Source organism: Aethalodelphis obliquidens, unplaced genomic scaffold (genome assembly GCF_003676395.1).
Source record: "Aethalodelphis obliquidens isolate GAN/ISIS:26980383/991018 unplaced genomic scaffold, ASM367639v1 scaffold35, whole genome shotgun sequence".
NCBI lineage: Eukaryota > Metazoa > Chordata > Mammalia > Artiodactyla > Delphinidae > Aethalodelphis > Aethalodelphis obliquidens.
The window spans coordinates 12,845,704-12,867,635 of record NW_020837979.1 but is presented as its reverse complement, the minus strand read 5'-3'; the positions used below and the strand labels follow the sequence as shown (position 1 = coordinate 12,867,635).

At 48.7% G+C, this 21,932-nt stretch overlaps 1 protein-coding gene across 1 annotated transcript; it reads right to left on the bottom strand.

Annotated features, from left to right (window-relative positions):
* Nucleotides 1-233: 233 nt before the first annotated feature.
* Nucleotides 234-16,004, bottom strand: CD8B (CD8 subunit beta). The gene is made up of 6 exons (XM_027129107.1): nucleotides 15,877-16,004; nucleotides 12,146-12,505; nucleotides 8,977-9,066; nucleotides 4,393-4,482; nucleotides 2,603-2,639; nucleotides 234-972 (listed from the first exon to the last, which is right to left on the bottom strand). Exons 1-6 carry the CDS (start codon nucleotides 15,917-15,919, stop codon nucleotides 960-962), a joined length of 633 nt encoding a protein of 210 aa, XP_026984908.1. The 5' UTR covers nucleotides 15,920-16,004; the 3' UTR covers nucleotides 234-959.
* Nucleotides 16,005-21,932: the final 5,928 nt, after the last annotated feature.

Here is a 21,932-nt window from a genome sequence, read left to right as displayed (position 1 = left end):
GGGGTGGTGGCCCCTGGGGCACCTGCTACCTGGCTCTGGGTGCTGGGTGCTTCCAACCTGGCCAGGCTTTCTCTCTGCACCTACACTGTGGAGTACAGCATGTTTGGGGGCAAATGAAGAGCTTGACGCAAAATGAAGACATAGTCATTTTAACCTTATCTCTTTTTAACTGAGCACCGACATCTTTGCCGCGTAGATGAGCTTTTGTGTGTATACATCACAGGAGCCATGTGCATCATTGACTCAAGACTTTATTTTTACAACCAAGATATTATCATAACAAGAACAGAGAGTAAGAGAAGAAACATACAAGACATGGGAGGGCAGAGGTGAAAGCTGAATGACTTCCTGGTGGGAGATCAAGTGGCCTCATGTCCCCCAATCCACAAGTTCCAAGCCCCAAAGGAGGTCCTCAGAACCTGAAGTGACTGTGGGAGCCAGGTCAGTCCCTCTTGGGAGCCTCATTTCCAGTCTGGGTCTGCTCTCTGGGGCCTTCTGTGAGGAGGGTCAGCCCCAGCCTGGGAAGACCAAAGGGACCCATCCCAGCGCCATCCCACGAGAGACTCGGGTCTCAATGTCACTGCCTTACCTGGACAAAGCAAGGTGGTGGCTGGATGGCCAACACTGAAATTCCCAGCCCAACCCAGGATGAGTACAGGAGCCGGAAGTGGTGCACTGGTGCTATTTTGTACTCAATCCTCCTTGCAAGTTGCCTTGCAAGTTGCAGAAAGTGCCCTGGGGTTCTGAAGCCTTCTCTCTAAGATCCCGATGACCGTGTAACAAGTTGCTCCCATGCACGAGGCCCACAGAAAGAACTTGCAGTAGTTAAAAGCAGGCAGCTTCAGCAGGTCAGTGACACTTCCATGGTTGAGGGTGTCCTTTCTCTTTCATTTTTCCAGATCTCGCTCATCACCGACCAATGTATTTTTGTAGCAGGACACCAAAAACGTATCCTCCGCTCACTTATAAAACCTGAAAACAACAGCAAGCTGTGAAACCACTTATCAGGCAAATGCTATTGTATTTCCTGTAAGAGAGATAAATGGCACGTCAGGATGCAAGGCTCCACTCCAAGTAAGTAGCCTAGGGCCAAGAGTCTTGTGTTGGTATGTTTTTAGGGCCCAACTCAGTCATTAAGAAAAATTGAAATGCTCAAAAAAAGCAGCCCTAAGAACTCTAGCTTTGAATAGTGTTACTTCCTGCGGTACCTTCTAAGGTAAGGGATTCACCCATGCACACTAGGGGACCAGAGGAACGTGGCCTGCCGCTAGATGATTTTCTAAGGCCGGTTAGAGGCTGGGGAATGTCTGCCCCAAATTGCAACCTGAATTAGTAACAGCTGATCTTTGAGGCCCAGGGACTATTTCATCCACACCTGGATCATGATAGCAAAACCAGAGGTGGTTTTCAGACTTCTTTTTAGCCACAAACGCTTTTGTTCAACGACATCTTACAGGTAAGTGTAATTACAGGCAACGGATGAAAGCAGAGCTGTTCGGAATGAAAAGGGTGAGGGGGGCTAGGGTCCCACCCGGGGCCACCCCCAGCCCCTTCCTCGCCTGAGCTGATCCTCGGAACCCCTGGGGTTTGCCATAGCATGAGGTCCTGCAGCCGACTCCTCCCAAACTGGCATCAAATCACTGGGAAACAAGTTAAAACGAAGGGGTGAGGGGGAGGCACAACACAGGCAGCTCCTTGAGGGGGAGTCGTTCTCCACAACAGGTCACCACACGGAAGATTCTGAACAGAACATTCTGGAGGTCTAGAGTTCGACAAATACACTTAAGTTACTGTCTCTTAAGTACGGGGTAGTTTCTAAATCCAGCACGTAAAGTGAAAATTGCACACCATCAAAATTACCATCGAAAATTGCCCACGACATGCAGCAGGCATGTTTAAGCAACTACACAACACCATGTATACAAACACAATGTACTTTGCCAACTCCTGGGACCCAGCTGGGGTCAAGTCCAACACACACCACCAGGAGGGAAGGAATTTCACTGGTGGAGATGCTGGCCTTGGGGTGAACCGACTTGTCTTCGAGTTCGAGGCTGCTCTCTACTGTTCCAAGTGCTTTGAGCAAGTTTTCATCTGTAAAAATAACCCTCCCATGTCACGCAGGACCAAGTTGAATGAAATAACGGGTGGCAAAGAGTTTGGGACATCCTACTGGTTCTACCCATGCAGTAGTTGATTGTTTATTCAGTATCTTGTAATAACGTAAAACGGAAAAGAATCTGAAAAAGAATATATATAACTCAATCACTTTGCTGTACACCTGATGCTAACACAACATTGTAAATCAACTATACTTCAATAAAAATTAAAAAAAAAGAGTTCACTATTATTCTCAGGAGAGCTAAGAGCTAAATCTTACCATACTTGACATAGACGACTAATCGGTATTCTGTTTGCTTAGGTTCTCTCTTTGCCTGAACTCCATGAGCCCATCTATTGACACAGTGTGTGATTTTTTTGAAGGTGGTGTGTGTCTGGGGCTCTCGCAGTTGGAGGCTATGGGCAGCAGCAGGGGCTGAGGAAGCCGGGGCCACACCCAGGGCTGCGGCCCAGGCAATTTTCCAAGGCCCCAACCACTTACTGTTTCAGGAGGCGAAGCCGAGCTCTCCTCTGCAGGCCTGGAAGGAGAAAACAAGACCGCTGGTTGGCATGGGCTGTGAGCCACTGACACCGAGCCCCAGAGAGGGAGGAGGGCGATGAAGGGGCAGCTGACACCTCGGACCACTTCCTTGGTGCCAGGCTCTGCTCCAGACACCTCATGGGTTTTAACTCCCTTACTGTTTACGGCAAACCTAAGGGTTGGTACTCTTACTATCTCCGTTTTGCATATGGGGAAGCTGACATAGAGAGTGAGTGTGTTACTGAATGACTTGCCCAAAGTCATGTAGCTAGTAAGTGGCAGTCTGTGTGCCCTTAAATGCGCCACCTTGCCCTTCACAGCAGGTCAGGAAGCAGAGGTTGTACAGACAGGTGGTCTTAAATCAGAGCATGTGTATTCTGGGGAAGTGCAAGGTTTCCCCCTGGGAAGAAGGAAGGAAAGATGAGCATGTCTATTTACATGTTTATCTCATCCTTTTTATTATTGAAGCACATTTAATAACATGCATAGACTATTAAATAAACACAGCTAGCATAAATATTAATCATTTAAGAATATAAATATAGTTATAATTATATATTAAATATATACATACATAATATATTAAATAAATAAATACAGCTAATTGAAGTTAGGGTTTATAACTAGAAGATTTTTTTACTGATGAGGTCCTTGATCAAAAAAGTCTGCAGGGCTTCCCTGGTGGCGCAGTGGTTGAGAGTCCGCCTGCCAATGCAGGGGACACGGGTTCGTGCCCTGGTCTGGGAGGATCCCACATGCCGCGGAGCGGCTGGGCCCGTGAGCCATGGCCGCTGAGCCTGCGCGTCCGGAGCCGGTGCTCCGCAACGGGAGAGGCCACAACAGTAAGAGGCCTGCGTACCGAAAAAAAAAAAAAAAAAAAAAGTCTGCAGACCACTGAACTCTAACGGTTCTTAGAATGGAATAAATGGATCCCTTTTTTGGGGGCGGCAATTGTATGCAAAATTTGCACATGGTGCATTTCTCTGCTGAGAGGGTCCATATTGCCATCATACGTTCAAAGGGGTCTGTGACCTATGAAAGAGCCACTGATCTAGTCCACGTCCTTGTGGGCCACCCCGTCCCATTTTACAGAAGCCCAGAGAGGGTAAGTGACTTGCACAAGGTGGCACAGGTGAGCAGAAGAGTCAGGGCTAGAGTCTGGGGCTCTGGGCTCTTGGCCAGCTGTGTGGGCCTCCCCTGAAGCTCCCAGGGGGAGCTTCACCTCTGAAGTGACGGGGTGCAGCAGCCATCTCTGAGTTTCCCCACAGCCTCACAGAGGGGAGGATTTCTAGCTTCTGGGAACATAACCCAAACCCTACCACAATCTCTGTGCACTGCTTCCGTCCCAACTGCTCACGGGTGTTCCTGATTACTGAGCACGTGCCCCGAGCCGGGCACTTGGGCGGGACTTTACAAAAGCAGCCCTGGGAAGTAGGTAACATGGTTACCCGGGGTGAGGCAGCTGAGGCTCAAGGAGGCCGGGGCATATGCCCAAGGTCACTAGATCAGGAATCAGCAGAGTCGGATTCAAATCCAAGTTCGCCTGACTCCAGAGACAGGGTGTTCTCTGATCCCTGAAGCTTGGCCTCAGGCCAAGAATCACTTCTTGGAACTATCATGGGTTCAGGGTTGGAGGGGCAAACTTCCAACCGGCTGCCATGTGCCCTGCTTCCCTAGAGAAGGAAGGACCCTCAGGGACACCTCCAACAGCAAAAGGGGTCGCCATGACGGCCCAGGAGGGCACAACTTACAGTGTAGGTGAATGGCCACGCCCAAGAACACCAGCAGAACAAGGACGACAGCCACCAGTGGGCCGACAATGAGGGGGGCACAGGATGGGCCTGGAAAACACACACATATTAAATATTTGAGATGTGCAGATGAACACAGAGAGGGAAAAATCAACTGGAAGCCCCACCTCCCAGAGAATACCGCTGTTTACGTAGTTCCTTCCAGTCTTTTTTCTGGGCTCTTTAAACACATTGAGATCATTTCATATATAAAATTTCATGTCCCATGTGCAAATTTTTAAAATTAATAAACTCAGGAGCTATTTATGTTCAAATGAGATAGACAATTTGCATGCCTGGTAATGGGATTTTTCTTATTTATTTTTAAAACTTTTAATTTCAGAAGAAATACCTGAATATATTTTCACTGCAAAAGATTTAAGTATACGGTTAGAATGCCCCTTGGCAACGCAGCTCCTTCACAGAAGTAACTGTCATTGTTAATTTGCATGTACACATACATAATTTACATAGATACATCCCATAGAGCTTTTAAAAATACAGAGGCTTATATAGTACAAATTGTTCTGCAACCAGGTTTTTTTTTTTTCTTCACTTAAACATGCCAGCACATTCTTTTTTTTTTTTTAACGGACATTTTGTTTGTTTCCTGTGTTTTGCAAATACCTCTGCAGAAAACATCCAGGTACATTTCTTTCCTTATGCAGGAGCCTGCCGGAGGCAGATACTGTAAACGAGAACTACTAACCATAGACTATATCCATCTTCAATTATAACAGATACTGTGAAATGCCTTCCAAAAAGGCTGCAGTGAATTCCATTCCTAATCACCCGTTGTGCACCCTGCTGACCCTTGGCATTATCAAAGTTTTTAGTTTTTGCCAGTCCAGTGGGTGAAAAATGATATTTCACTTCAATTCACCACTTGTCCATTTCAGCCTATTTTCATAGATTGACCACGTATGATTTTTCTTCTATCAGTTGCCTATTTGTTCCTTTGCCCATTTTGTATGCTATGTAAACAGCAGAGTTTATATCATCGATGCCCCAAATCCTTCTCTGGCACCCTTCGTGTCCCTGTCGCTGGTCCCTATGAGTAGCTGAGGGAGCAGAATGAGGACCCATGGGTGAAAAGGGAAAGGCTGCAGATTTGGGCTCAAGGTTAAAAAAATTAGAAAGAGTTTTCGATGTCAGGGAAGGGCGAGACGGTTTACTGAAGACCTGTTATGTGCCAAGTATAGTACTAACTACAAACTTCCATCTTGTGAGGAAGGAAGGTATTACTGTCATTTTTATCTCTCATTTTACAGTTCAGCAAAAACCAAGATTCATAGAAGTTCAATTACATGCCCTAGGTCACCTGGATACTAAAAGGCAGGGCCAGGATTTGGACCCAGATGCCCCGAGTTCTACAGCCCCTGCCAGTCCCATCGTGACAGCTTAAGGGCAGGAGAGGTGGCAGAAGGGATGCAGTGGGCTGCTCCGTGGGAGGGAGCCTGCCATCACCAAGGCTGCATGGTGCCACGTGGAGAAGAAGGTTGGGTGAGAGGCCCTTGGAAGTCCTTCCCACCTCTGATGCGTGAGGGTTTCTGTCTGCCTCCCTCTCATCTCCCCCATGGTTCTCCCGACCTGGGGGAACCTCAGAAACATGGTGTGAAGTGAAAGAAACCAGGCATGAAAGACCACATATTCTATGACTCCATTTGTATGAAATGTTCAGAAGAGGCAAATCTATAGCAACAGAATGTAGATTAGCGGTTGCCAGGGGCTGGGGTGGGAACAGAGATTAGCTATAAACAGGCACAAGGGATCTGACAGTTTGATGGAAATGTTCTAAAACTAGATTGTGGTGATGGTTGTATAACTCGGTAAATTTACTAAAAATCATTGAGACATGCACTTGAAATGGGTGAATTTTATGACATGCAAATTATGCCTGGATAAAGTTTTAAGTAAGGGAGGTGGACACAGGCTGCAGGGATCGGGGAGAGGGGTCAGGGGAGGCCTCCTGAGCTACGACCTGAACTAGAGGCCGAGAGACAGCTACCGGTCCTCGGGTCCTCGGTGAAACGCGATCACCTACCAGGAAAACTGCCGCTTCTAGTAAAGGTGGCGAAAAGCCTGCTTGGGCAGGGAGCCAGTGGCCAGAGACACACCAGCGACACTCAGCCCCACCTTCTTTGCCTCGCTCAAGTCTTGGGGTCTCCTGAGATCTGTATCTCACCACACTGTTCCTGTGACAGCAGTTTAGAAATTGTCCCCCAGCACCTCCCCAGCTTGTCTCAAGGGGAGCAGGCCCCTCCCCATGGCGGCCTGTGGGTTTCTTTCATGATAACAAGCTTTCAGCTCTGTCTAGGTGCCCCGCCAAGCTGAGCGCCTTGTGTATAGTATCGCATTTTATCCTGCCTTGCCTGCAGCCAGGTGAGCATTCCCACTTGCCAGGTGAAAGAAACTGAGGTTCAGAGAGGCTGAATCACTTGCCCAAGGTCGCACAGTATAAGCAGCGGTAGACAGGGATTCAGACCTAGGCCTGGCTAACTTACCACTAGGCTACACCTCCCCATGGTCCTCACCCCCGATACAACCTCTACCTACTCCCCTTGACGCCCCTCCCCCCAACCTGGCCACCTTCACACACATCCTGGTTATTCTTAATAACCTGCTAATGTTGGAATTGCATCTTACCCTGGGATTTTACTGAGGGTTGGTATCAGAAATGATGCAAAAAATCTGAAGACCATTTTTCCATCATTTATAAAGTGCTACTGAATTTGCTATCATTCAGCGGTCCTTACATAAGAATGAACAGAGCAGATTTTTTTTCTAGAATTTAGCGCCAGGATGAAGGCTTTGATGCCCGGGTTGTTTCTTTATATCATTGTGGTGGGAGGAGGGGTGTTAGTGATGCCACGTGACTTGGGGTCTGCTCTTTGCTTCGCTGGGTTTTTTGGTTCTTCCAGAGCCAGGGCACAGACCCAGGCTTTACATCCTCATCTTAGTGCCTCTACTGTCTTGGCCTTTTGCGTCCTTGTTTTGGTTATACCCTGCCTGAAATCCTTTAGGCAAAGTTGGGGGGCATACTTTATAAAATGAGCTCATTCTGCCTCCACCTTTATGTTCCCTAAGACTCTGTCCTTCTGTACGTGGGTTCTGATTTGCTTTTCACTGTGAACTCATGTGGCAGCTTCCCTCTCCCATGCCCTGGATCCTGCTAGATGCCTCCCCCCAGACTCTTTCTGATACTTTATATAAATATTTAAGACAAAGCAACACCAGTAGCATGAGGCGGCCCCGGTGCGGCTGCTTGTGGTTTGTCCTATGGGCGGGAGCAGGTGACACTTTCTTTTCGTCACCAGTAACTTTGGGGGGACAGAGGTCAGTGTTTTTCCAGAAACACATTTGGCTGATGGGTTCAAGGCAAGTGTGTGTGTGTGTGTGCGTGTGTGTCCTCAGCTACGGTGTCTGGTGCGTGTAGCACAGAGCAGTGAGCTGGTTTACTCATTAGTAAACATATACGAAGCACACACTGTGTGCTAGGTCCTCTATTAGGCATCAAAACTGGGGAAGGTTAAAGTACTGGTCGTTTGTCTTTTTTTATTACTTTTTATCGGAGTCTAGTTGATTTACCATGTTGTGTTAGTTTCTGCTGTACAGTAAAGTGTATCAGTTATAATAGGCATATATCTACTATTTTTTAGATTCTTTTCCCATATAGGTCATTCCAGAGTATTGAGACGAGTTCCCTATGTTATACAGTAGGTCCTTATTAGTTATCTATTTTATATATAGTAATGTGTATATGTCAGTCCCAAAGCATTGGTCCTTTGGGTTGACTTTTTTGTTTGTTAACAGCTCTATTGAGAGATAATTTATATATTGTGAAGTTCACCTGTTTAAAGTGTATAATCTAATGGTTTTTGTTATATTCACAGAGTTGTGCAACTATCGCCACAATCTAATTTCGAACATTTTAATCCCCGTCAAAAGAAATCCTGTGCCCATTAGCTGTCTTCCGCCCATTCCTTCCCCAAACCCCCAGCCTTAGGCAACCACTAATCTATTTTCTGTCTTCAAGAAATGTCTTCTAGACATTTCATATCAAGGGGGTCATATAATATATGGTCTTTTGTGACTGGCTCCTTCCGCTGTAAAATATTTTCAAGATTCATCCATGTGGTAGCATATCATCACTTCACTCCTGAGTATGGCTAAATAACATTCCATTGTATAGAGAGTCCATATTTTGTCAATCCATTCATCCGGTGGTAGACATTTGAGTGGTTTCTACTTTTTAATCCTGCTAGGAACATTTGTATGCAAGTTTTGGGTGGATGTATCCTTCATTGAGTTTTGTCCTGCGATGATTTGGGAGTGTGTCTCCCACTAGAGTGTGAGCTGCTGGACGATAGCACTGCTGTCACACTCAGCTCCCTTTCAGACCCCAGCTCAGGGCTAGAGAAACAGGCTGGAGTCCACACTTGGGAAGGGCTTACGGAAGGAAGGAAGGAATGACAGCGGGGAGGGACGGAGGGAGGGAGAGTGTCTGCTGCCCTTCTGAGAATCCAGGGGTGTGGGAGAACTCACCCTTCCGGGTCACTAGGTTTGGGAACCGTAACACTTTCTTCTTGGGAGTGGTCTTCTTGGTGGGCTGCGGAGTGGTGGGAAGGACATCAACTACAAAAGCAAGACACATGTTTTGGCCAGGTAAACAGCAGGTGGATTCAGAGATAAATCTTACAACTGCACATCTCATATCCAGGGACTAAAGTCTTTCTCAGTGTTCCCTAGGCTGCTGTAGGGCTTGAAGGTCACAGATCACTGGGATTTTTGATCTACTTCCCCGACTCTCAGATGAACCTGAAGGCCTAGGGATGGGGGTCTGTTTGGTGTCCTGGAGAGAGGGGCTCTGGAACCATCCAGATGTGAAAAGAGCCCCAGAACCCCTGATTAACCACTGCGTGACTTGGGGCAAGTCCTATCACTTTTCTGTGCCTCAGTTTCCCCCATGTTAATCCAGTGTCACGTGCTGAAGTGTTGGGACAGGGCAGAGAGACAAGCCCACAGGGCAAAGGGAGGCACCTGGGGCTCGGAGATGCTAAGGGAGGGGGAACACCGGGCACCGCTGAATCCAACCCCTGCCTCTGAGGGTTGGGGAAAGACATTTCACTGAAATGATTTTCTGCAAAATGGTAGGAGAGGGAATCGGGTGACATCATGAACTTGAACTCTAGAGTCAAGGGCAAAGGGAGGGGCAGCCAATGTTTGGTCGTTTGGGCCCGGTAGCTTCCATATAAAATGTGGACACTTCAGACGCTCACTGCCCTGAGCCATGATCAGTAGAGAAAACGTGCCCCACTCTGCCTGCTCCACGAGGTTTCCAGAAGAGCCAACTAACCAGAATTAACCCTTCCCAAGCTCCCACCTCGGGCTACTGCCCATGCCAAGAGCATCAGCTGAAGCTTACTGAACCCAACAACTCCGGGGACTGGCACTGTTTTCCCCATCTGATCTCCGAAGAAGCCTACGCTCAAAAGGTTGAAATAAATCACTTGCTCAGAGTTCAACAGCCACGAAACGCCAGGGCTGGCGTCTGAGCCAAAAGATGCGCGTCTCAGGCTCTCACCCCGCACACCGCCTCAAGAGCAAATGCGTTTCGACAAAAAGTTAAGCGCATCAGATCATCAGAGCGCTGAGGGAACCTCCTGGAAAAGGGGAAAACAGCCTCAGTCTCTTGCCCTGAAAGCCTGGGAGGAGCTCGGCCCTCTGCTGCGGTGTTTTGACCTTCCATCACCCGCTTTAGTCCTCACTGCCTTGGCAGTATTCATTCCCCTACCTCCCACATGTGGAGGCACAGAGGCTCCCGGCGCAGCAGTGGTGAGCCTGCGAGGGGGCAGCTCTACAGGACTTCGTGCCCTGCCTGGGCACAGTGGCCTGGGGACGGATGGGGGGGTTTGTGGGGGAGACTTGTTCTATTTCAATGTCTTTTTGCCCAGAGGCAGGTCCCCTTGATTCTTCCTGATACCACTCCGCCACCCCCAGTTGTCCCTACTTCTCTCCTCTTGGAAAGGGGCAGGAGTTTTGAGCCCATGGTGTCTTGAGGGGTCTGAAAAAGGCCCATCTTCCCCCAAATACTTTCTCTACCATCCAGGCTTCCTCCTTTAAAATGTACTGACCTTCTGGCAGGAGGGCAGGCTCTGACTCTGAATACCCGTACCCTACGGAGATGATACGGTTGCCAGCACGTGTTGTGGGGAGGGACTGCCATTCCCGGGGAACCAGGCAGTGAGAGGGGTTTGGGAAGATCAAAGCCAGGAGTGAGCAGGTGGTGGTACACGTGGCGGGAATCTTCTGAAAACCAGTTTTGCTTATTTCACCATCCACCTTTCCTAGACCCTGAAATCTCATGAGTGGGCAGTGTGGGGCTTATAGAGACAAAAACAAAACCCCAAACTCACAAAAGCCCAGTTTTCAATGCAAGAATCAGTTGACACCCACCCCTCCAGGGATGCCTCGGCTTCTGTCGGGAGGGCTCTCCCTACCTTCCCTACCTCCTGATTTAAGACCCGAGGTTGGTGACCTGTGACGAGGGCATCACTCGGTTTGTGTCTTCCTGATCATGTCGCTATGCCTGCACCTCCCATGCTGAGTGGTCTAATTCCTGGGGGTCCCCTTGTCACTCTCAATGCCCCCAGCCTGAAAAGATCCCAGGGGAGTGGGAAGCAAGACAGTGGGAAGCAAGACAGTGGGAAGCCCACTGGGCGTTGGCATTGGCCATGGGCTAACCTGGGGAGGGGGCTTTGAGGATTCCTTCACACCCTTGACAGTTCAACCCTCACCATCCAATATGGCAGCCACCTGCCACGTGTGCCACAGAGCACTTGAAACGCGGCCAGTCTGACCCGAGATGTGCTGTACCCATAAATATCGAGCACTTAGTATGAAAAGCGAATGTAAAATATGTCAGTAATCATTTGTATACTGATTACACATTGAAATAATAATATCACTGATACACTGGGTTAAATAAAATCTGTTATTTAAATTAATTTTACTTGTTTCTTTTGATGTTTTTGAACGTGGCTATGAGAAAATCTTAAAACATATTTCTACTGGACACGATGACTTAACTGCTGAGGAACTGCAGTTTCTAAGGGCTGGAGGGAGTCATGGAGGCCCTTAGCAGCCCCACAATACAGATGGGAAAACTGAGGCCCAGGGAGGGGAGCGACCTGCCCACAGGCACTGGGTAAATTTGCAGCAGAATTTGCAGCTGGGTCTGGGATCCAGCCTCCTCACTCCTTGCAACTCTGGGCGTGGGTTCAAGCTATGCGTCCCCATGCTCGTTCTTTCCCTGCGTGCACACTGGGAGGGGATTTCTGAGACCACCAGCAGGTCTGGGGACTCGGCCCAATCCAGCCACAGCCTCAGGTGAGCGTAGAATGGCTGAAGGACAGTGTGCCCTGTCTCCAGAAGAAGCAGCGATGCTTTTAAGCAACCCATCTACAACGGGATCAAACAGCACCTGCCTCCCAGGGTGCTTGACAGCATTAAGTGAAATAACTACGTACGACACTTGTACCTGCTTGGCCCTGGGTTACTTTTTGTTTCTATTAGCGGTAGTGCAGTTGCTTCTGGAGGTCCTTCCCTCCTGCAGGGCGGGGCTCACTGAGAGTGGGATGTCCCAGGGCCTGGCACGCACCCGGCACCCAGCGGGTGCTCAGTGCTCATCTACAGCACTGAGCCAGATTCTTACCCACACTCAGCTGAGTGCCCTTCCCAAAGGTCAGGTCGGGGTTCCCAACCGTCATGCAGAAGTAGACGCCGCTGTCGGAAGGCTTCACACTTTGGAGGCTGAGAGTGTACCGGGAAGAATCTCGAAGCACAATTAGCCTCTCCTGCTCCACCTCCTTGCCGTACACAGTCCCTCTGGTGAGATCCCAGAAGGCCAGGAACTCGAAGTGACTGTTAGCGCTCGGGGCCAGGCGCTGCCTCAGCCAGTAGATGCGAGAGTTAGTGGGGGAGGTTTTGGCTTCACAGGACAGCATCACCGTCTGATTGGTCTGAGCCGTCGTGGACGCAGGGGTCTGCAGAAGTACTGAGCTGCCACGCAGAGCTGCGAGAGGCAGAAAGGGCAGAGACCATCAGCACCTTTTCTTGGCCAGGCTCGTGGGGCCTCACAGTCACCCGTAGTCAAGTATGAGAGAAGTTATGAGACAGCCTGCCCAGTTGCAGGGCCTGGGGAAATGCTGTGTGGCCCCAGGACTCGGAGCTCGAGCACCCCATCCCCCATGCGATCGTCCACCAGGCAGGCGTTCATGATGCCAGCCTGACAAAGGCGACAGGGGAGAGAGCACCGTTTGTTGACTGCATGCTTATGCCTCGTTCTTTGCATAAACGACCTCAATCATGCCTCAGACTTACTTTGGGATTTTTATTCCCATTTCACAGATGAGGAACTGAGGCATGATATGACTTATTCAAAGTCCTGCTTACAGCTAGTAAGTGCCCGGGGGTCAAACTCAAGGATTCAGTCTGAAGTCAAAGCCGGTTGGCTTTCACCTTGTCCTGCTGCCGCTCTAGGTAGACCTTCAAAAGGCTCCAAGCAGCTGAAGGAGACCCAGGGCAAGCTCAGAGAGGAGCTCAGAATCCCCAGCAGAGCACGTGGCCGGTCTGGCCAACCTAAGAGAGGGCCAGCCACCGTTTCTGGACAGTGACAACCAGCAAGAGGAACTCACTCTCCCCTGGTAGGCACAGTTCTAGCCCATTACTCCCCAAGCCCGTAATCAATTGGTCTCTGGATCCCCATTCCCGAGCGGAAGGACAGACACCCCAGACGTGGCGCTGGGAGTTCATTTCAGTCTCAGATGGGAAGCCCCTGCAGGTAGGGGATTGTTCAGGAAAGCTAGAGCAGAACACACAGACCTGGCCTTGAACCCCGTCTGTGCCCCATGCCCTTGTGGGACCTCAGGCGAGTCGTGGAGCCTGTCTCCTCCTATAGAAGGAGGGTGGCTTACTGCAGTCCTGCCTGGTTCTGAGGCTTAGAATGTCCGAAAAGCACTGCCAGGTGGAAAGTGCTAAATGTGGGTAAACCACTGTCTGTGTGTCTCACATCTCAGGGGCTGTTACTGGTAGCAAATGAAATCGTAAGGAGAGGATTAGAATGGGTCCTTCATGGCCAAGTCCAACAAACTGAATCTGACCAGGCAAAGCTTTCATTTTAGCTGCGGGGCAGAGGAGACTGCAGACCAGGGCAGAGACCCAGGAGCATCAAGGTCCAGAGAGGACACAGACCTGGATGGGCAGAGGAGGCCACACTGTGTGTGTGTGTGTGTGTGTGTGTGTGTGTGTGTGTGTGTGTGTGTGTACCCAAGGCTTTCTGAGGTCGTGGCCCACATTCATAATCCTGCCTGTACTAGGGGCTCAGGCTCCCTGGCCCCAGAGTGACCTTCTCTAACACTGAAGAAATGAACTTAAACTTTTGGACTCCCCTCACACTCAGATGGCTCTGAGCTTCTGTTCGCACTGAGAATGAAAGGGTACCTGGGGCCCCTGCTGGGCCTTCTCTCTTCTCCCCAAAAGCCATACTGTCTTTTTAGCAGAGTAGAGATTCTTCACTGTGTGGGGTCATTGACCTCCTGGGGGAGATAGTAAGAATCGACAGGGAATTCCCTGGCGGTCCAGCGGGTAGGACTCCTCTCTTCCACTGCTGGGGGCACAGGTTCGATCCCTGATCAGGGAACAAAGATCTTGCATGCTGTGCGGCTTGGTCAAAAAAAAAAAAAGAATCACTGTGCTGAATATGGTATGTGTATTATTTTGTTTAATCCTCACCAAATCTTTTGGGAGGAAACATATCATTTTACACATGAGGAAACAGAGGCTCAGGAAGGTTAACACAGCTGCTTAACCTTATAACAGAGGCAGCTTAAGGTCACACAGCCTCTTTGTGGTGGATCCGGATTCAAACTCAGGTCTGGGACCCCAGAACCTGAGCTTTGAGCCACTCCTTGAATTGAGGAAACCTGGATCCACAGCATGGGCTCATGTGCACCTAGTGGGGCTGCAAATAAGATTCCAGAAGCTCTACCAAGAAAGCCCAGAGCGGACAGGGGTCGAGGGGCCCTGGGCTCTCTGTGTGCGATCCTCGCCTGCGCCCTGACTGGAAGGCCTCCTGGCTGAAACACACCCTGGTCTCTCTCGTGCCCACTTGCTTTGCAGCCCCTGGAGGCTGAACCCCCGGCTGTGGCTGAGTCCAGTCTGTGCTCCGGACCCAGAGCCAGGCCTTACCACACTCATGGTCTCATTTGATTTATTTGATGGTCTCAGTCCCCCCGTGACTCCACTCTCAGAGGGACCTGCAGTTTCTAAAATGACCCACAGTAACACTAGTAGCTTTGAATGGCCTAGACTAGCTTCTACTTGAGATGTCGTTGAGTTCATTAGGTCAGAGCCCAGGCGGGCAGGCCTTGTCACCCTGGCAGCAGGGTCAGCTTTGGACGTCTTAAACAAGAGAGCAAATCAACCACAGGTTAGGGGGCAGTTTGGGGTGTGGAGGGGTTTCTTCTAAAACACAGATTGACTGGGCTTCCCTGGTGGCGCAGTGGTTGAGAGTCCGCCTGCCGATGCAGGGGACACGGGTTCGTGCCCCGGTCCGGGAAGATCCCACGTGCCGCGGAGCGGCTGGGCCCGTGAGCCATGGCCGCTGAGCCTGCGCGTCCGGAGCCTGTGCTCCGCCACGGGAGAGGCGACAACAGTGAGAGGCCCGTGTACGGCAAAAAAACAAAAACGAAAACAGACTGGGCTTGGCCAGAGGGACAGACTCTCCGCTCTATTCTAACCACAACATTCGAACTCCATCGCTGCTTGTTCGGGGAGCCACACTGCCTACGACACCCACCCCCAGGGAGTATTCGGGAAACTGGGGACCCTGAGGGGGTACCCTGACACACCTGCCTGAGAACTGGCAACAGCCTGGTATCTGGTGGACTGTGCTACAGATACTTCCCCGGAAGTAATAAGAATATGTCTACAGAACCCTGGGCCAAGCGCCGGTGCACCAAAGCCAGAACTAGGCCCCTGGCCCCTTCCTGGGGGCGCATCTCTGCCAGACCTGGACAAGGGCATTTTCCCTTCCTCTCTGGACCTCCTTTATCTCTTTTCTGCCTTCCCATCTCCTTCAACCCTCCCTCCTCCTTCCTCTCTCCCTCCTCTCTTCCTGTCTCCCCCTCTAGGTTCAGGCTTTGGGGCAGAGGTGGCCTCAGTCCTGAGGCTCCCGGGAGCCCTGGGGTAATGAGCTCCCTGGGAGGTTTTCCACCCCCAGGGACTGTGCCTGCCGGCCGCCTCCCGGGCGCCACCGCAGCTCCGGGCTCCGGGCTGGGCATCCTACGGGGACAGTTTTCCCAAACTCCACGGCTCAGGCTCTTCCCGGGTCCAGCGAAGCCTACCCGCTCCGGCCCCGCGCGCCCCAGGGTCTCCCTGCCTTACCTGCCAGCTGCGCGGCCACAAGAAGCCAGAGCCGCGGCTGCATCTTGGCGCGCCCGGGACACCTGGTCCTGGCGGGGCTCGGCTAAGATGGTCTGGGCGGGGACCCGGCGGGGCAGCTGGGGGAGGGCGGAGCGGGTAGCAGGGAGGGAGGGGCCCGGCGGGGTAGAGGGGCGGGAGTCTGGTGAGAGGATAGCAAGGTCTCTGCCCTCACCCTCCCCGCAAAGGTCTTGGCTGCGTCTCCAAGCAATCGCACGTGTGTGATCGCCTCCTGCCCTGGGAGGTCAGAACAGGATCTTCACTCCATGTGACTCCAGATGAGGCAGCTGAGGCTCAGAGAACTCAGGATGCTCAGGAGGGTCCCACGGGAGTGGTGGTGGCTCAGGACCCCAACTCCGGTCACTTCCTTCCTTTCTGAGTGGTTACTGACAGCAGCCTCCTGTGTACTCCAGGGCCAGCTGGACCTGAAGTCGCCAAGACCCAGGCCCTTCCCTCAAGGGCACACACTTGTGCCGGTGAAGGACAGTTAACTGACAGTGACATAGTCTGATGCTGAGGAAGGTGAGCTGGGGCGCCAGCCTGGACCGGGGGCAAAGCCAGACCTTGACCTTCAGAGTCTGGAAGAGCTGAGAAGATTAGGGTGCTCTCTCTACCCTCTCCACCCCCCAATGTATAATTTCTGTTAAAATAACACTGAAATGGGGAGTTAGCAGAAGATCAACAAAGATGCCCGCCCACTTTGAAGCTGTGTGTGTGTGTGTGTGTGTGTGAGTGTGTGTGTGTGTGTGTGAGTGTGTGAGTGTGTGTGCCCCCTCACCCTGCTCTCCCCTCCTGCTGTGCGGTGCCCTGCAGCTCTGTCTGCCGGTGATGCGGTCAAGGTCTGGGCAGGGAGACCTGTCAGGGTGATCTTGCTGTTCAAGTGCAGGTTAGCAGAAGAAGCGGGGAGTGGGAAGGTGGGGGAGGAGGAGAGCTGGGTATGTGAGGGCCTGCGGGGCAGAGGGAACCTGGGGAGGGCGGTGGGAGAAGGTCACAATATCAACAAGGACCTAGACCCGCAGGCAGGCCGTGTGGGTCACCCTAAAAGCCTGGAGTTTACCGAAGAGGGGATGGAGTGTCCTTGGAGGTCTAAAGCAGGCCATGGGGCAGGGGTACTTTCAGCATCCAAAGCCACTCTCCTTTCCAACCTATTCCTGCCTCAGCTCCCTTACCCGTCGCTGGGGACCGGCACTGCTGAGCTGGGTTCAGAGTTCAAGGGGCTACTCCTACAGTCCAGCCAGAGGCCAGAGTCTCCCTCCATATTTCCTAACCAGGAGCAACCGCTGAGGCCTGAGCGTACACAGGGCAGACCTGGGGAGACCACACATTAGTGTGAACTTTTTTCTTTTTGAAGTGAAATTCACAAAACACAAAGTTACCATTTAAAAATGGATATAATCCAGTGGTATTTAGTACATTCATGATGTTGTCCAGCCACCGCCTCTATTTAATTCCAAATCATTTTCATCTCCCCACAGGAAATCTCTGTCCCAATTAAGCAGTCTCTCCTTATTGCTCCCTTCCCCCCCCCAACCCCTGGTAACCACGAATCTTCATTTTCCCTCTATTGATTTACATATTCCAAATATTTCGCATAAACAGAATCGTACAATATGTCGATTTTTGTGTTTGGCTTCCTTCACTTGCAGTAATGATTTTGAGGTTCACCCATTTTGTAGCATGTATCAGTACTTCATTCCTTTTTTATGGCTGAGTAATATTCTGTTGTACATATTTACAACATTACGTTTATCCCCTCATCTATTAATGGACATTTGGGTTGTTTCTATTTATTTGGCTACTGTCAATAACGCTGCTATAAACTTTCTTGTGTAAGTATGTATTGAGTACTTCTTTTCAGCCCTTTTGGGTCTATACCTAGGAGGATAATTGCTAGGTTATACGGTAATTCTGTGTTTAACTTTTTGAGGAGCTGCCAAACTGTTTCTATAGCAGCTGTGCCTTTTACATTTCCACCAACAGTGTATGAGGTTCAGTTTCCCCACATCCTCACCGACACCTGTTACTTTCTGTTCTTTTTTATTTATTTATTTATTTTTAATATATCCATCCCAGTGGCTGTGAGGTAGTATCTTTGTGATTTATTTTTATTTTTATTTATTTGGTTTTTTTGCGGCACGCGGGCCTCTCACTGTTGCGGCCTCTCCTGTTGCGGAGCACAGGCTCCGGATGTGCAGGCTCAGCGGCCATGGCTCACGGGCCCAGCCGCTCCGCGGCATGTGGGATCTTCCCCGACCGGGGCACGAACCCGTGTCCCCTGCATCGGCAGGCGGACTCTCAACCACTGCGCCACCAGGGAAGCCCTCTTATTGTGGTTTTGATTTGCATTTTCTTAATGGTTAATGATGTTAAACATCTTTTCATATGCTTCTTGGCTATTTGTATTTCTTATTTGTGTGTCTATTGAAATCCTTTGCGCATTAAAAAGATTAGGTTGTCTTTTTGTTGTTGAATTATAAGAACTCTTTATATATTCTGGATACCAGACCCTTCTCTGATATATGATTTGCAACTATTTTCTCCCATACAGCTGCTTGTCTTTTCACTTTGTTAATAATGTCCTTTAAGGCACATAACTTTCTAATTTTGATGAAGTCCAATATTTCTATTTTTCTCTTGCTGCTCATGCTTTTGGTGTCATATTTCAAAATCAGTTGCTAAATCCAGGGTCATGAAGGTCTACCCTGATGTTTTCTTCTAAGAGTTTTATAGTTTTCGCTCTTATAATTCAGTTATTGATCCACTTTGAGTTTACGTTTATACATGGTGTGAGGTAGGGGTCCAACTTCATTCTTTTGCATGCGGATATCAAGTTGTTCTGGCATCATTTGTTGAAGAGACTATTCTACCCCCATTGAATAGTCTTAGTATGCTTGTTGAAAGTCAGTTGACCACAGAGGTATGGGCTTATTTCTAGACTCTCAATTCTATTTCATTGATGTATATGTCCTTATGCCAGCAACACATCATTTTGATTACTGTAGTGTGATAGTCAAGTTTATGTCAACTTGACTAGGCCACGGATGCCCAGATATCTGTTGAAACATCACTCTGGATGTGTCTGTGAGATTGCTTCTAGAAGAGAGTAGCATTTGAATTAGTGGACTGCTTAAAGCAGATGGTCCAACCTAGTGTGGGTGAGTAACATCCCATGTGTTGAGGGCCTGAATAGAACAAAAAGGTGAAGGAAAGTTGGATTTGCCCTCCTTCTGCCTGTCTGCCTGAGATGGGACATTGATCTTCTCTTGCTCTTAGCACTCCTGGTTCTCAGGTCTTTGAACTAGAACTGGAATCTACACCTTTGGCTCTCAGGCCTTTGAACAACAAAACCTAGGCTTTTGTGGGTTTCCAGCTTACAGACAGAAGTTCATGGGACTTCTCAGCCATCATGCTTGAGACAGCCAATACCTTTAATAAGTCATATATATCTATCTATATCTATATCTATACCTCTTATTGGTTCTCTTTCTCTGAAGAGCCCTGATTAATACATGTAATTTTGTAGTAAGTTTTAAAATGGAGAAGTGTGAGTTGTCTAACTCTGTTCTTTTAAAATATTGTTTTAACTATCTGGGGCCCCTTATATTTCCATGTGAATTTAAGAGTCAGCTTTTCCATTTCTGCAAAAAAAGCTGTTGAAACGTTAATAGGAATTGCATTGAATTTGTAGATTGCTTTGGGTAGTATTGCCATCTTAACAATATTATGTTTTCCAACCCATGAACATAGAATTTCTTTCCATTTATTTAGGTCTTCTCTAATTTCCTTCAGCAATTTTTTTTTTCTTTTCTTGGTTTCCGTGTACAAGTCTTTTACCTTTTTGGTTAAACTTATTCTTTGGTATTTTATTCTTTTGGATGCTATTGTAAATTGAATTGTTTTCTTAATTTCCTTTTTAGATTGCTCACTGCTGGTGTATAGAAACACAACTGATTTTTGTGTATGGATCTTGTACCGTGCAACTTTGCTTAATGTTTATTAGATCTAGTAGTTTTTCTGTGTGTGTGGATTCTTTGAGATTTTCTTCTTATAGGATCATGCCATCTCAGAATAGAGATAGTTTTATTTCTTCCTTTCCAATTTGGATGCCTTTATTTCTTTTTCTTATCTAATTGCTTTGGTAAAACTACCAGTATAATTTGGAATAGCAATGGTGAAAGCAAATAACTTTGTTTCATTTTTGATCTTAGGGGAAAAGCTTTCAGTCTTTCACCATTGAGTGTAATGTTGGCTATGGTTTTGCTGTACATATAAGTGTATGCTATCGTGTTGAAGAAGTTCCCATCTATTTCTAATTTTCTGAGTGTTTTTTAAGATGAAACGTTATTGGATTTTCTCAAATGCTTTTTCTGCTTCAAGTGAGATGATTCTGTGGGTTTTTTCCCCTTTGTTCTGTTAATGTGGTGTATTACATTGATTAATTTTCTTATGTTGAATGGTCCCTGTATTCCTAGAACAAATCCCACTTGGTCACAATGTGTAATCTTTTTAATATGCAGTTGGGTTTGGTTTGCTAGTATTTTGTTGAGGATTTTTGTATCTATATTCTTAAGGGATATTGGTCTCTAGTGTGACCTTTGTACAGGATCGACCACTGAGCTGCTTTGGCCTGTGAATGCTTTTAGAGCTGTAGCCATTCCTGTGCTGTAGTCAATGCAGCAGAGGCATTAATGACTGTAAATCATCTAAGCTGAACCACGTTTCCAGTTTTACTCTCCAGCCTCTGCAGGCTCTGCTGATCTAGAAGAGCTTTCTTGCCCTCATGCCATTCATTCAACAAACACGTAGAGGGAGCCATCTAACCCCGTGCTCAGCCCAGGGAAATCAAGGTGTATGAGAGCCAGTTCCTGCCCTTCAGGAGCTGCGTCTCCTGCCTGACACAGACGTGTTGCCAGACAATTACAATCGCAGTCAATTCAAGCTCCACATCACCCATGAACTCCCATGCTAAAATCCACGGTCCTGATACTTACCTGCCCTGAGTCCTCTGTCCCTGATCCTTCTGTACCCATCATTCTCAGCGGGTGGTTGCAGGGAAGGGAGGCAAGTATGGTGTTGGGAAAGCAGGGGCCCCTTCTAGCCCTGCCACTCACCATCTGGGTAACTTGGGTACATTTACTCAACGCTTTGAGCCCCAGTTTTCTCAACTGTATACTGGAAAAAATGATCCTAACGTTGCAGGGGACAGTGATGCAGACACGTGAACTTTCTAGTAAAGAACTTTCAAGTTAAGGGGCTCAGATGATGTGAAGTGCATCTGAAACAGCCTGAAACAGGTTATTGCTTCCTGATGAAACACAACTAGCCCAGACCCTCCTAGAAAGCCCAAGACACTCAGCCTAAAAACTTTCCCAACCTCCAGACACAGCTTTAGATATACTAACTATTCATAACCAGATTGCACCCTCCCCAAATTATTCCTTATTTGAATCTTTACCTTATACCTCAACATGTCAGCCTGTATTTGAAACATATAAGGCGTGGTTTAGGCTGGTGTTTCCCTCCCTGTCATTATTCACCCCTCACCTTTATTTTTCCAGATTTATGTATTCCAGGATGGCATTTTCTCTAAATTGACCTAAAAAGAAAAGCTCAAGTAAATTAATTTTTTTAAAAGTCTAATGAAAAGTACCATAAATGGAAAGTAACTGTTACATACGATGCAAACAAAAGCTGACGTCAGCAGGGGAGGTTAACAGCCCTAGAGAGGGGTGTAAAGACATATTAGCACTGAATGGAGCCTCTCTCCTTGCACAAGGAGTGCAGGAGAACAGTGAACCGCCTTCTCCCTGTGTCATTCAATGTTGTTTGATGCTGTGTTTGTGCATTGCCTAAAGTAGCATTTGGAAACAAAGGTGGGAAGAGCACTGGGTCAGGTCTCAGAGGATCTGGGTTGGAATTGTTGCTTGGTTCTTCCAGCCCCTGAGGTCTTGAGTTCCTCCTTTGATAAATGGAGGTAAGATACCAGCCTTGTTTGTCTCCCTGGGTTGTCTTCAGGGACA

Excerpts from the sequence above, each read along its gene's own strand:
- CD8B (XM_027129107.1), bottom strand. The coding sequence starts at position 15,919 with ATGCAGCCGCGGCTCTGGCTTCTTGTGGCCGCGCAGCTGGCAG. Across the intron at positions 4,483-8,976 it reads AAACCTAGTGACCCGGAAGG|GCCCATCCTGTGCCCCCCTC; the intron begins GTGAGTTCTCCC and ends TGTGTTTTCCAG. Across the intron at positions 2,640-4,392 it reads CGTGGCCATTCACCTACACT|GCCTGCAGAGGAGAGCTCGG; the intron begins GTAAGTTGTGCC and ends TTCTCCTTCCAG.